The 13,221-nt window shown below is 33.4% G+C and overlaps 2 protein-coding genes across 6 annotated transcripts in view; one reads left to right on the forward strand and one right to left on the reverse strand.

The window, feature by feature from the left end:
* MCPH1 (microcephalin 1) overlaps positions 1–13,221 on the forward strand; it is a 337,814-nt gene that overhangs the window by 159,777 nt on the left and 164,816 nt on the right. The window lies entirely within an intron of this gene.
* Positions 1–13,221, reverse strand: part of ANGPT2 (angiopoietin 2) — an 80,972-nt gene that overhangs the window by 2,616 nt on the left and 65,135 nt on the right. Inside the window, exons 8-11 of one of the 2 annotated variants that reach the window (XM_016428739.2) lie at positions 12,930–13,057; positions 8,732–8,833; positions 7,820–7,986; positions 1,401–1,531 (exon numbers count right to left, since the gene is read on the reverse strand). In XM_016428739.2, coding sequence (XP_016284225.1) covers positions 1,401–1,531; positions 7,820–7,986; positions 8,732–8,833; positions 12,930–13,057 — 528 coding nt within the window. The remainder of the gene's footprint in view (positions 1–1,400; positions 1,532–7,819; positions 7,987–8,731; positions 8,834–12,929; positions 13,058–13,221) is intronic. The other variant, XM_007476231.2, reaches the window with a different exon arrangement.

Genomic DNA, 13,221 nt, shown 5'->3' on the forward strand with positions numbered 1-13,221 from the left:
TAATAATTTTGTTAGTAAAATTTTGAATAACTTAAATAGCCATTATTAAAGTCATTTTTGTGTATTATAAGTCACTTTCCCATAAATACAAAACAATTTAGGTTAGAAGGGCAAGGGCAACAGTGAAAATATAGCAATCTCTCAGTCAAGTAACTATCTAATAATCATTATCCACTTATAAAGTTATTTTTTCCCCAAAATTGTTGGAAGATTTTGATTTTCCCATCAAAGGATAGTTAACAACTTAAAAAAAAATTTTTTTAAGAATTGAGAAGACAGCTTGATTTAGTGGAATCCTTAAATTCTTAAGATCTAGGTTAGAATTCTACCACTGCTTTTTATTAACTATGTGGCCTTGGGAAAGTCACCTAACTTCTAAGCTTCAATTTTTCTCTTCTGCAAAATGGAAATAGTAATTTTTGTACTACCTACTTTGTAGAGCTATTGTTAAAGACAAGTGATATAATGTGAATGTGCTTTGTAATCATAAATCTTTATTAAAAATGTTGTATGCTGCTATTGTAGTTGATGCTATTTGATCAACAAATTAGGAATCCCTTATATATAAACAATAGGTGATATTTGTATCATTTACATACATAATCTCATTTGATACAACAAGCTGGCAAAGTATTATAGCTATTATTAGTTGCATTTTATAGATGAAGAAACTGGGGCTTCTAGAGACTAAGTGACTTGGCCATAGTTACACAGCTAGTTTCAAAGGCAGAATTTAATTGAATCACAGATTTAGAAATAGAAGTGATCTCAAAAGCTACCTAGTGAAACCCCCTCAATGTATAGATGAGGAAGCTGAAGATCGAAAGAGTAAATGACTTCTTTGGGGTCCCATAGAGGTGGTAAGTGCCATGGCCACCCAGGTCCTCCACCTTCAAAAGCTAGTACTCTTAAAAAATAAAAATAGAAAAACCAGTATTCTTTCCAGTATACCTTGACGTCTGTCATAATTTGAACCCAAGCCTCCATCTTCCTACTCCATCACAGTAGTAAGTTGTAGCGATATTTCTGGATAGATATTTTGAAGATTTTCATCTCTGACTTTTTTTTTTTTGTAAAAACAAAATATAAACCTTTGTGTCTTAGGAATATGCACAAGGTCAGAAGAGATCCTTTTGGTATCAGATGTCTTTAGACCTTGCCAGTTTCTCAGCTGTTGGTCTTGACACATATTTTAAGATAAAAATGCCTCACTAACAATCTTAGCTTGTTATTCAGTAGTCTAAAATGGTGAAAAGCAAATTTTACCTGTCATTGAAACACCTCCAATTATGAGGTTTGGATTTTGTCAGTAGTCATACTTTGGAAATTAAAAATTAATCTATGATACTTATCCTTGCCAATAAAAATAGGAACAGTGAGGAAGACAAATTCATTCCTACCTCCTGTTAGCATTTGTGAACATTTGCAAATACATTTGTCATTGTCTGCATCCTTTGTGCTAAAATCATTTCCTGGTTGGCTTATGCTGCTTATTTTGCCCGCTGTCCCCGTAAGTCCTTTAAGGTGAATCCTGTAGCAGAAAGAAAAACAACCAAATAGAAACTAACTTGTTGATTTCCAGTTGTGGAAAAGTATTTCACAATGAAAATCCTGGTCAACAGGAGTTGTGTTCTGTTCCATGTACTGATATAACTATGTTCAAAATATTTTTCAGTAGCATAAACAGGAACCAACTTATCAGCAAGGTCTAAGGTAAAAAAGAGACTTGTGGTGTTTCCTTGCATTTAAAACAATGGAAAATACACATGTTCCTTGAATTCATTTTCCTAGTGCTTTCTAGTAAATAGAAGAGAGAAAGATGATAAAGAGGATCCCAGCTTTGGGAAGAATTTCTCTTAACCGATGTCCAAAGAAGATGGGAATAGTGGGATAACGATGAGTATCAGGATAAATGAGGTAGGAAGTGAATATTGGAACTCTTAACAGTTTGTTCTCAACTCAGTGTAAAGTAACATTTATTAAAGGCTTTTTCTGAAGACATATACTATACCATATACTAAATTATCAAGGTGTGGTTATCTTTGGTAGTAAGAAAATACCCATACCAATGAAATTATATATTCTTGAAGCTAAATAATAATACTTCATTGGCAATATCTTGTGATACTGAACCAGGAAAGTCTCAGGAGATTTTTCTGATTAGGAAACAGATGAGTGTTATGCCTGTTTTTTCATGGGTTTGGGACCCCAAAGTCTTATAAAATTTCAAGATGGGACTTACATCTGATAGATAAGCTATCTCCTCAGAGCCACCTTTTATAGCTCTAAAATGACATGATGTTAGCTTAGAAAAGGAACCCCCTGGTTACTCTCTTATTCATTGCTTCATAAGTAAATTTACCCAAGATTTAGATAAAAAAAAAATATATATATATATACTTAATCCCATTTATACTTATGCTTAAGGATATGTATATATGTATGTATGATTTAAAATTACTAAGCACTTTATATTCACTGGCTCATCTGATCCTTGTAGTAACTGTATGAAATATGTTCATCACCATTGATCCTCAACTTGGGTCCATGAACATTAAAAAAAATAGATAGACAGACAGACAGACAGATACATAGATAGACAGTTGAATTATTTCAACATATTTTGTTTCCATTATAATTGTTATTTTTATTTTATGCATTTAAAAAGATTCTTCTGAGAGAAGGTTCCCTAGCAAGAAAAAAAAGAAATAAGAAGTTCTATAATCTCAATTTATTTTTATCCATAATTTATGAATAAAGAAACTGAAGTTTAAAGTGATTTGTCAAAAAACTAGCTTACATCACTGCCTTTTTTTGGTTATAACTTCTAGAGGGCAGGACCATGACTCACTCTCCATGCCTTCCAAAGTATAATAAACAAACATTTTGAAATATATTGATGAAAATTATGATAAATTAATTTTAAATGCTTTTCATCACAGTTTTTTTTCCAGTAATGTTGAGGTACCTTATGAATGTCTAGAGATGCCATGAAATTCATTTTAATTATTACTGATGGAATAGATAATGTATACACTCATTCAAAGTACTGATGAAATCTGAAGTAGTATAATAAACACCTTTTAAAACTAGACTAAGACTTCTAAAATCATTGCTGACAGTCAAGTCGAAGAGGTGACTGGATAACAATATTAATAATAACATCTGACACTGATAGTTCATTATGTAGATAATCTCAGTTAATCCCCACAATAACTGAGAGATAAAGGCTATTAATATTCTTGCAGGAAAAAAAAAAAACAGTGGAAAAAATAGGTTGCCCAGAGTTACATAGCTAGCACATATCTGAGAAAAGTTTTGAATCTAGATCTTCCTAGATCTAAGTTCAGCACTCTTTCCACTAAACCATACTGCTGCTCAATAAATAAAATAATTGATGTAGCCAAAATGGTAACCATATTGTTGTTGGTTTTTTTTTTTAATTTTGAAGTACTTCTGGTAGCTTCACAAATGGATCAATAGTCGAATTTTGGAATCACAGTTTATCCTGTTTGTTTCAACAAGTAGAATTTATTTGGTGAGGAGTCTGTATACTTGCTTCATAGTCTTCACAAAACAAGAAAATGTCATTTTGTTTTAGGTTTCAAAACAAAACTGATACTTTTGTTTTTTCTTCTTATTGTTAAATTCATTTTTTTTAACCCTGGCTATTCATAATCACTGAGAATACTGAGATTACCTATATATTTCTCTTATGCTGTGTAAATTTTAGCTTTTTTCCTGCTTATTAAACCAGCTTCCAAGGAAAACAAAAGAGAAGATATTTGATATTCATTAACAACTCTTACAAAAGCTATATAATTTTAATTCCCATAAGGAACATGTTGGTGTTGGTGTTTCTGAACCTTGGGAATTTTGTAAACTGGTTTAAATTGAAATCTTCCATATTCAGAAGTGATAGATAAAGGCAGCTAGGTAGCTCAGTGTGTAGAGAGCCAGACCTGGAGATCAAAACTGGTCTCAGACACTTTCTAGCTGTGTGGCCCCGGGCAAGTCACTTAATCCTAATAGCCCTTATTGCTATTCCTCCTTGGTACTCAATAATTAGTGTTAATTCTAAAACAGAAGGTAAGGTTGGATTTTTTAAGTGATAAAGAATAGTTGATATTAGCAGTGATTAAATCTCAGTTTTTGTACATATTTTGGCTAAATTTGAGCATTTATACATAGACTTTTCCTTAATTTTTGATAATGATAATTCCTATGCTGGTTCATTTATCTAGTCTGACAATATGGATGTGTTTCTTTTCTAGCATTTGAGGCAAATTTAAAAGAAAAAATGATACTCAATACTTTTGTTGCTTTGTTATACAAGGCAGAGAACTGTGTTAGGTACAACAAAGTTCACATTAGCACTAGCATCATAACTTAGCATAAAAACAGATTCTTAAAGTGTAAAGTATTAAATGAGAATAGCGAACTAAATTAAACTAGACTTTAAAGTATTGCTTTTTATGGCCTACTCAAACACTGATTGCATGTCAAAAGGAAATATCTATTTACAACTATCTAAGTGTAGAATAATGATTTTTAATAATGTCAATGGGCAGGGGTAATGACCCATTTATAAAGGTTTCCTCAACAAACATTCTAATTCCTTAATTTGCATGTGTCTGTGTGTGTGTGTGTTTTAAAGAAGTGTACTGCTGTAAATTCTAACTGATTCCAGATGAAAAAAATATTTAACTTGGAGTTGAGACAATGATATACTATTTATAACTTAAAATTCAGTGGAGTTTTGAACCATGTTAGAGTAATTCTGAGACTAGGGTAAGGTTGAAGTACTTTTTTTTCCCTTCTAAATCGATCCTTCTAGAGAAATAAAAGAACACTCTTTGCTACTACTTTTTTGAGAAGTTTTTCAATAATTCTCAATTCAAATGATGTTTTTAACAGAATTGGAATTTGAATCCCATTGTTGTGAGGTGCACTACATAATTGTACGGTTTGTTTGTTTTTTTGATAGCCAACAGAATGAGGGAAAAGCTAGACCTAAGTCAATTTATCAAGTCTGCCCTGAGCCCACAATTTTTGTTCCAGAAGTTCAGTTTATTTGTCTATCTTTCAGATTTGGTCTTTATAACGACGGCTGAGTATGGAGAGATACTGAAGAATTTTTTATAGAATTTATATTTCCCTACTGAAAATATATTTAAGTTTTTGGTCACTTAAAATTTAATACTGAGTCTAACATGTTAGGTGATACTTTTGCCAACTCTGGAATACATTCTCCTGGTTTTAAGTCCTTCAATTTAATAAATATTTATGTTGGTACTGAGAATTTTTTTTTTTTGGTGTGAGTCAATTCAAACCTAAAATTTCATTAATGTGAAGAACATTCAATCAAGGGAAATGACTTCCAATGATGCATATCAGCAATTTAGAAGAAAGTTGTCCTGGGATACTCAGAGGTTAATTAACTTGCCATGATCCTAAAGCTAGTAAGGATTAGCCACAGAATTTGAACTCACTTCTTCCTGAGGTCAGCACAATATGATACTTCAGAGACAAAACAGATACACTTCCTTCCAACAGGGCTATCTATATTCTACTGGTTGAGCCATCCTATATATATCTCCCATTCTCTTTTTCTGAAAAGCTCACCTTATTAAATTCTACCAGGTAATTCTTCTCCCTTCTCTGCCTTGAAATCCTACATTATAGTACTTTCTTATAGCCTCTACAGATGAATCCAATAAATTTGCTACCTCCAGGATTTCTAATATCTCTCAGTTTCTTTTTTTCAGCCCTAATACACAGATACATCTCTTAAGCACCTGTGTATCTTAATATGTAGCTATATGTTTCTTAAATGTTTCTTAGGTAAAGGTATTGTCTATCTTTTTCATTAAGATTCTCTGAGAGAACTGTTTTGTAATTCTCCTGGGAATGTACTGGATTTTCTCATCAATTATGTTTTCCACATCTTTTCTGAGATTCCATCAATCAATAGGACTCTGTGTCATCTACAATGTCCCAGGAACTCTTCTGTGTCTTAAGGATACAAATATGAAGAATAAAACCCAAAGAGCTCCTAAGAACAATCATGAGCACAGCAGCACAGTGCCTAGCACATGTAAGCATTTATCAAACATTTGTTCCTCCATTCTCTTCTTTCCTTCCATCCTGTTCACTGGCATTACAATTTAGTGATTCAAAATTCCTGAGAACTCTTCACCAAAAGCAAGACAACTTGAAGTCTGCTTAAGAAACTGCTAGTGGGTCAAAGGCAGTTAGCACATGGTCCTGGATACAACTGAAATCTTATAGACCCTAGCTGAGCATTCCACCAAATGCAGTGCCATTGTAAAATAACAGAGGCCTTAGAGTCTGAATATTTAGGTTTCAGTCCTGGGCTCAATACTTTCACTTGTTGTATGGCCACGGACAAGTCAGTTTACCTCTCTTGGAGTTTCAGTTTCTCAGTCTATAAAAAAAACATACTCCTCTCACAATGTTGTTGTGAGGAAAATGTTTAAAGTACAATAGAAAGCTTAGCTCTTGCCAGTTTTTCTGAAAAAGCAACTAGTATTCTATATTCTACACCCTGCATTGTCAATGGGCAGCTAAGTGGCAAAGTGGATAGAGTCTGTCCAGGGCTTGGAGTCAGGAAGATTCATCTTTGTGAGTTCAAATCCAGCCTCAGATATTTACTCCTAGGCAAACACTTAATCCTGTTTGCCTCAACTCCTCATCTGTAAAATGATCTGAAGAAGTATATGGCAAACCACTCTAGTATCTTTGCCAAGAAAACCCCAAATGGGGTTGGACATGACCAAAATGACTGAACAACAGTACATTATTAATGAAGCTGGTAGCTTGTTCAGGGCCTCCACTGGAGTGACATTATACACTTTATATGCTCCCCTCCATTTTGTCATTAAACCAATCCTTTGGTAATCTCATAAAATTATCCTTGTTTTAGAACTTCTGCGGGAGGATACTAAAACTGTATAATTTGAAAAAAAGCACCTTTACTTTTCCTATAGTCTGTCATTATGACATTATCTTAAAGAGGTAAACTGTAAGGAAATACATTAATGAAGATTAAATTTATGTATTTTTAAAATAAAATAAAATAAGAACATAGGTTCACTTCAAAACAATTTGAATTTGAGGGGGGGGGGAGGTTAGTTCATAGATATATTGCCGTTATGATGCCAACAGAAACGAAACATTGATAACTAAGATCCAAATAAAGCAATGTATGGAAAATGGAAAAAGAATTGGTTTTGGAGTTAGGGGACCCGGCTTCAAATCATAGTTCTGTTATTTTATGCCCTATGAGACCCTGGACAAATCACTTCACCATTCTGGGATTATTTCCCTACCTGTAAAAGCCAAGGGAAGGAAGGAAGGAAGGAAGGATGGATGCATGGACTGACTGACTGCCAAAGGACTATTATGTGCTAGTCACAGCTAAGCATTTTACAAATATCATTCATTTGATCCTTTCCCCAACCCTGGTGGAGAGGTTGAAATTATAATCCTTGTTTTACATTTGTGGAAACTGAGGTAGACAACAATTAAGTAACTTCTTCCAGGGTCACATACATATGTATTTAAGGCTAGATTTGAACTCAAATTTTTCTGACTTCAGGCCCAACATTCTATCCTATTAATTTATGCTGTAAATTTTAGCCAAATAAAAATCTAACAGGAAAATGTTTTCTTATTTCTAATTTCTTGTTGTTTAAAAAATGGTTCTGAATATGTAATATGACTAATTTATAGGAAATTTTAGAGTTAATTCAAGAGTCATCTTCTAAAACCTCTTACTTATGTAAAATATGCTTACCTATAGTTGAGTTCTTCACTTGAAAGATAGAAATGTTCATACAGTGAATATGCCTCATTTCCTTCCCAATCTTTAAGATGTATTTTAAGTACATAACGTTGTTGATTAGTCAACTGGGAAACAAGTTCATTTCCTAGCCAGTATTCTCCAGCAGGATCACCAAATCCCTGTAATTTAAGGGGTTTTAAAAATTATTTCTTTTGCATCTTTCAACAGAAATAGTTTCCTCTATGTATAGTCAGAACTTAGAACACTGAGGAAATAGAATTCACCAGAAACAGGTTTAAGGAATGGAAGCATTTACAAGGGAACTATTAATATTAGAATGATTGGAACTTGGGGGAAATTACCTGAAGAAATATAAAAATAAATAACTCCATGCAAATTACAGATGTAAAAGCTCATGAAATAATTTTCAGAAAATGATTATCCTTTCTTTGAAAACAAACAACCTATATGCCAATCTCCACTTAGCTACATGTTTTCATTATATTATTCAGATTGATTCAGAGATTTATTTAATCAGAAAACCAAATGATGAATTAAGCCATTTTTCTAAAAGGGCAAGGAAAAGGGGCAGTGAGGGGGTCAATGGATTGAGAGCCAGCCCTAGAGATGGGGGTCCTGGGTTCAAATGTGATCTCAGATTCTTCCTGGCTGTGAGACCCTAGGCAAGTCTCTTAACTCACATTGTTTAGACCTTACTGCTCTTCTGCCTTGGAGCAAAGTAACAATATTGAGTCTATGATGGGAGGTTAGGATTTTAGAAAAATAAATAAGTTAAAATGGCAAGAAATGTTGGTAATTTGAAATAAGTTTTCTTCCCTAAGATATGCATACAATATCTTGAAAAAGCTTTAATTAAAAAAGTAATTTATTTTAAGATAAATGAACCCCTAGATTTTTGCACACCATTTTATATTCCTTCCAAGTTCGCTGAAAATCAGTGCTGCCATCTTCCCGCTTCTGAATAACTGTCCATCCACCTCCACTTGTTTCCATGTCACAGTATGCCTGCCAAGAGGAAATACTGGCTTATTTTATGCAAAAAATACAAATATCACAGATTTAAAGACCCACATAACCCCATAAACATTTTTAAAAACAGGGGGAGAACTCTTTTTTTTGGTAAAGTGAATTGTTCTGAGAAACTGTTCTAGGGGACAAGGAGAATAAGGTCTTGATAATTATGAAAAAAGAGTAGAAAACATTACAGTATCCTTAGACTTTCTTATACCTTGGCACCACCTGCCTACTGTTCCAGATTTCAGATCAGCTACAAAGTGGAGTCTCTTCAGTCATGAAAGTACAATGCCTAACACAATTCCTCTATAACTTCTGTGGAAAAGAATTTGCCTCCACTTCAAGGTTCCCAAAGTTTCCTAGCAAGAATTTATTGTTATGCTCTGAAACCTCTAACTATGGAGTCCTTCAAAATTCAACACTGAAATACAAGTCAGTGTCCCAATTCAGGGGAACAAATAAGACCAGAGAGTTTTTTTTAAATCCACTAATATATTCTTCTGTAACTTCTACCCCATAGAACCTGGTTTCAAGATATTGGGTACTTTATCCCCATGGAAGCACTATGTAACAGTGCTCTTTTTCTCTTTGTCTTAATTTAGTCAGTGATACACTCTTACTTATTCTCTTAGTCCTACTTTCAAAATAATTCAGTGATTTTCAAATTTATTCTTAATACAAAAAATCTTTTATGATATAAAAGGCAGAACCTATAAAGTTGATATTATACTATATTAATGAAAAATATTATCCTACTCATCTTTAAATAAAAATTCACTTAACTGGCCCACTATTTAATTTATTCTTATCCTTGCTCTGATAAACTCCTAAGGTATGTCAAATTGAGTTCTCCAATACCTTTTAACTGATAGAATTTAGCACTCCAAGTCATTTTTTGTAACACCACAGTATCTATATATTAGATTACTGCTTAAAAGCTATAGAAGGCAGAATGAAAAAGGACCCACTTGTTCTAGAACTTAATATAAGGTTTTAGTGTTTACTTTCCTCATGTTGAATGACATTCTATTATCAGTATATATGTAATCTGGAACCATATCTATTATTTTTAACTCCATTAGTCACAGAACTGTGGAAATTATGTTTTGTAACCATAGTGACCTAGTCAGATTTTTTTAAAGATGCATTTACAAAAAGTAGATTTTGAGGGCTATAGTTAATGAGGTTATACAAGTTTCACAGGAAAAAATTTTTTTCAAATAAAATAGTGTGCCTAGCCAGAAGGAATAGATGCATTAAGTGGAAATAGTTCTGTAGATTCTATCTGGATCAGAAATGCAGGAGTCCTCAGATAGTGCCAATAAAGGCATTAGCTTCTTGGATTACAACAAATCTGAGGACACATAATGCATTTGATTAACATTCCCTTGCATGGTTCGAGGATCTTATATCCTTGTAAATAGTAGAAATAAGGCTTGGATTTTCCCTTTAGCAGTTAATGCTTGAGCTAAATTTTATGCATCAGCTATAAACCATTAATTGAGAAACAAAAACAGATCTGAATTCACAGTGATGATCCTAGTAACCGGGGATACAATATTTCTGACAAAGAAGGGGACTTCTGTACCTGCAATACCTAGGACAAATGAGACTATGATTCCCCTTTGTTCAGAAACTTGGATGAATATTGCAAACTGAAGCAAAAATGTTCCTTAGAATCACAAGATTTAAAACTGGAAGTAGTTCTAGGAACATCCATTCCAATTCCTTTATTTTAATAAATGAAAATGCTTTTACTGCTCTAATAAATTTATCCTCTTACAAATATTTGCACTTCAGAAGGAACCTTCATTCAGAGCCTGAAAAACACAGTCTGACATTTTGGATTTATGGTTATTCTACAGCTTGGTATAGAGGTTAAGTGACCTACCCCAAGTCACATATGTACTAAGTATTATAGAGAGGCTCTAAACTTATGTCCTTTGATTATATCACCAGGATTCTTTCCACTATTCTATATATTTGGCTTAAATTTACTCTCTACCTCAATAATGTTCTGGCCCATGCTCCCATCACAACTTGTACTTTAAAAAATCTTTTACTTCCTTACATGTAAGTAAGCTCCCACTGGAACTACATGCACATATTCACCACCCATAGAATTTTATACACATTAATTACACACATCTTTTGCAATCCAAGTACTGTCAGGGCCCAGCCGTATTAGACCTACATAAGACAAAAATACTTGAGGGTAATGCATTATTGCTAAACAAAATTTTCTATAATGGGCCTTTTTTTCTCTTTCTGCCTTTTCAGATGTCTGAGTTAGCATATCTTTCCAAAATCATCAATTACTCACTTGTCAGACCCAATATTTGTTAATAAGAATCATCAAGAAAAGCAAACATAGCCGAATAGAGTGACTGGTGACTCTTCTGAGATTTGAGAAGAACAGTTCTCCTAAGCTTGCTACTGATTGCTCTTGAGTACTTGAATAAAAACAAGGAACAAAAGCCCATTCCTGCTCTTGAGTACTTGAATAAAAACAAGGAGCAAAAGCCCATTCCATGAGACTTTTAATTTTATCTCCCTTTATATGTCTGATAAGGCAAAAATACAGTAACATAAAAATAATTATGAAATGTTATAAAAATATTAGGTTTCTGTGTATTCACTATTTGCATATATAGTTCCATCTAAAGCAAAAGGTAACAGATTGTGCACTGCATCCTTTGCATGATGTACTCTATCCTAATGAAAATTTTAGAGGCCCTCAGCGGCATTTCTTCAGGCTTTTAATAGCAAGCCTTAATAGAATGGTGGTTAGAAGTTGAAATATTAACTTTTTTAAAAAAATTGATTGTGGTTTTAAAAATAAACAGTGCTCAAATTGAGGTAACTCAGTTTCAGAGTAAATATTTTTTAATTGCCCTCACTACCATAAATTAATTTTTTTAATGTTCTGATTGATGTACCCCAAAATTCAATTGAGAAATGAAAATGGAAATAAATGTTTCTTCCAGTTCAATCCCAGTCCCAATCTTCTGCTATTAAAATGTGAATTCCTTTAGAACAAGGACTATTATTTGACCTTCATTGTATTCCCATTGCCTAGCATCATTCCTGGCACAAGGTGGACACTTACTAAAATGCTTTTTCATTGGTTGATTGATGCTGTAGTAACCTGATGAGGTTTCTAGATAAGAGAGACCTATGATATCTTAGAGATATGGCAAAAAGTAAAATTGAAAGTAGAACAAATAAAGGAACTCAACTTTAAAAAGTAGTACAAGAAGATGAAGCAATAAGATCAGTCTACTCAGACCAGTTGGAATAATTAATTCTCTGCTCAAATCCCTTCATTGACTCTCTTTTGCCTAACCAGTAAAATTAAAACTTCTTTGCTTAGCAGTAGCAGCCCAATTTTTTCTCAAACCACTCCCTTCCATGTGTGCTTCTGTTTAGACAAACTGGATTATTTTTTTCTTTTCACAGAATATAGACCCAGCACATCTACTTCCATGATTTGGCACATTGTTCCCTGTACCCCTTTGCCATCCCTTCCATCTTTACCTGGTGCTATACTCATCCTTTACTACTAGGTTCAAATGCCACATCCTCCATGAAGTCCTTTCTGATTTTCACAATTTTGATCCTTCCCCTCCCGGAACAACTTTTGTACCTCTTTTATGCACTTAATTCATATCATTTTTTGTGTTATGGTTATTTGAATGCTTCTGATGTCCTTATGAGAAACTGTAAGGTTATGAGAGCAAGAACTGTATATAGCTTAATCTTTGTAACAGTGTAGTATCTCACCCAGTACTTCGCTAACAGCAGGCATTTGGTAGGATTATCTGCAAAAGTGCATATTGAAATAAAAGTAATAAATAAGTCTTACTTTTTAAACATCAATATTATTTGACATATTAGGCCCAAACACAATGTTTCTTATTAATTGTTGAAACTGATCAAGTGAGTTTTGCCCAATATGCCCTCCAGGTTTAGGGTTTGAGGAATTTTCAGGTTATATTAGGCACTACAGTGTAAGATTTGCTCTCCTTCTAAATTGACTTTAAAACTAGGGAGTTTAAAAATAGTTATAAGAAGAGAAGTATCTTACCTTGACCTCATCAGTAGAATTAGGAAAAGTTAATGTGTAGATGCCATTAGTGGTGAGGCCTGCTCTGAAAGCCTCAGCACAGTCTCTAAAAATGATTTGCTCTTCTTTAGCCACAAAGGAGTTCTTGGCTGTGCAAAGATTAAATGACAACAGTTAAGAAGAGGATGGTAAGATAAATAATTTCCTCTAGCAGTTAGATATTCTAAGTTCCAGTCATTTATCGGCAGCCTCTTCTTATTACATTCATATTTCTGCTTGAAATAAAAAGCAATTGCTTTAGTAATAGAACATA

This window comes from Monodelphis domestica, chromosome 1 (genome assembly GCF_027887165.1).
Source record: "Monodelphis domestica isolate mMonDom1 chromosome 1, mMonDom1.pri, whole genome shotgun sequence".
Classification (NCBI taxonomy): Eukaryota; Metazoa; Chordata; class Mammalia; order Didelphimorphia; family Didelphidae; genus Monodelphis; species Monodelphis domestica.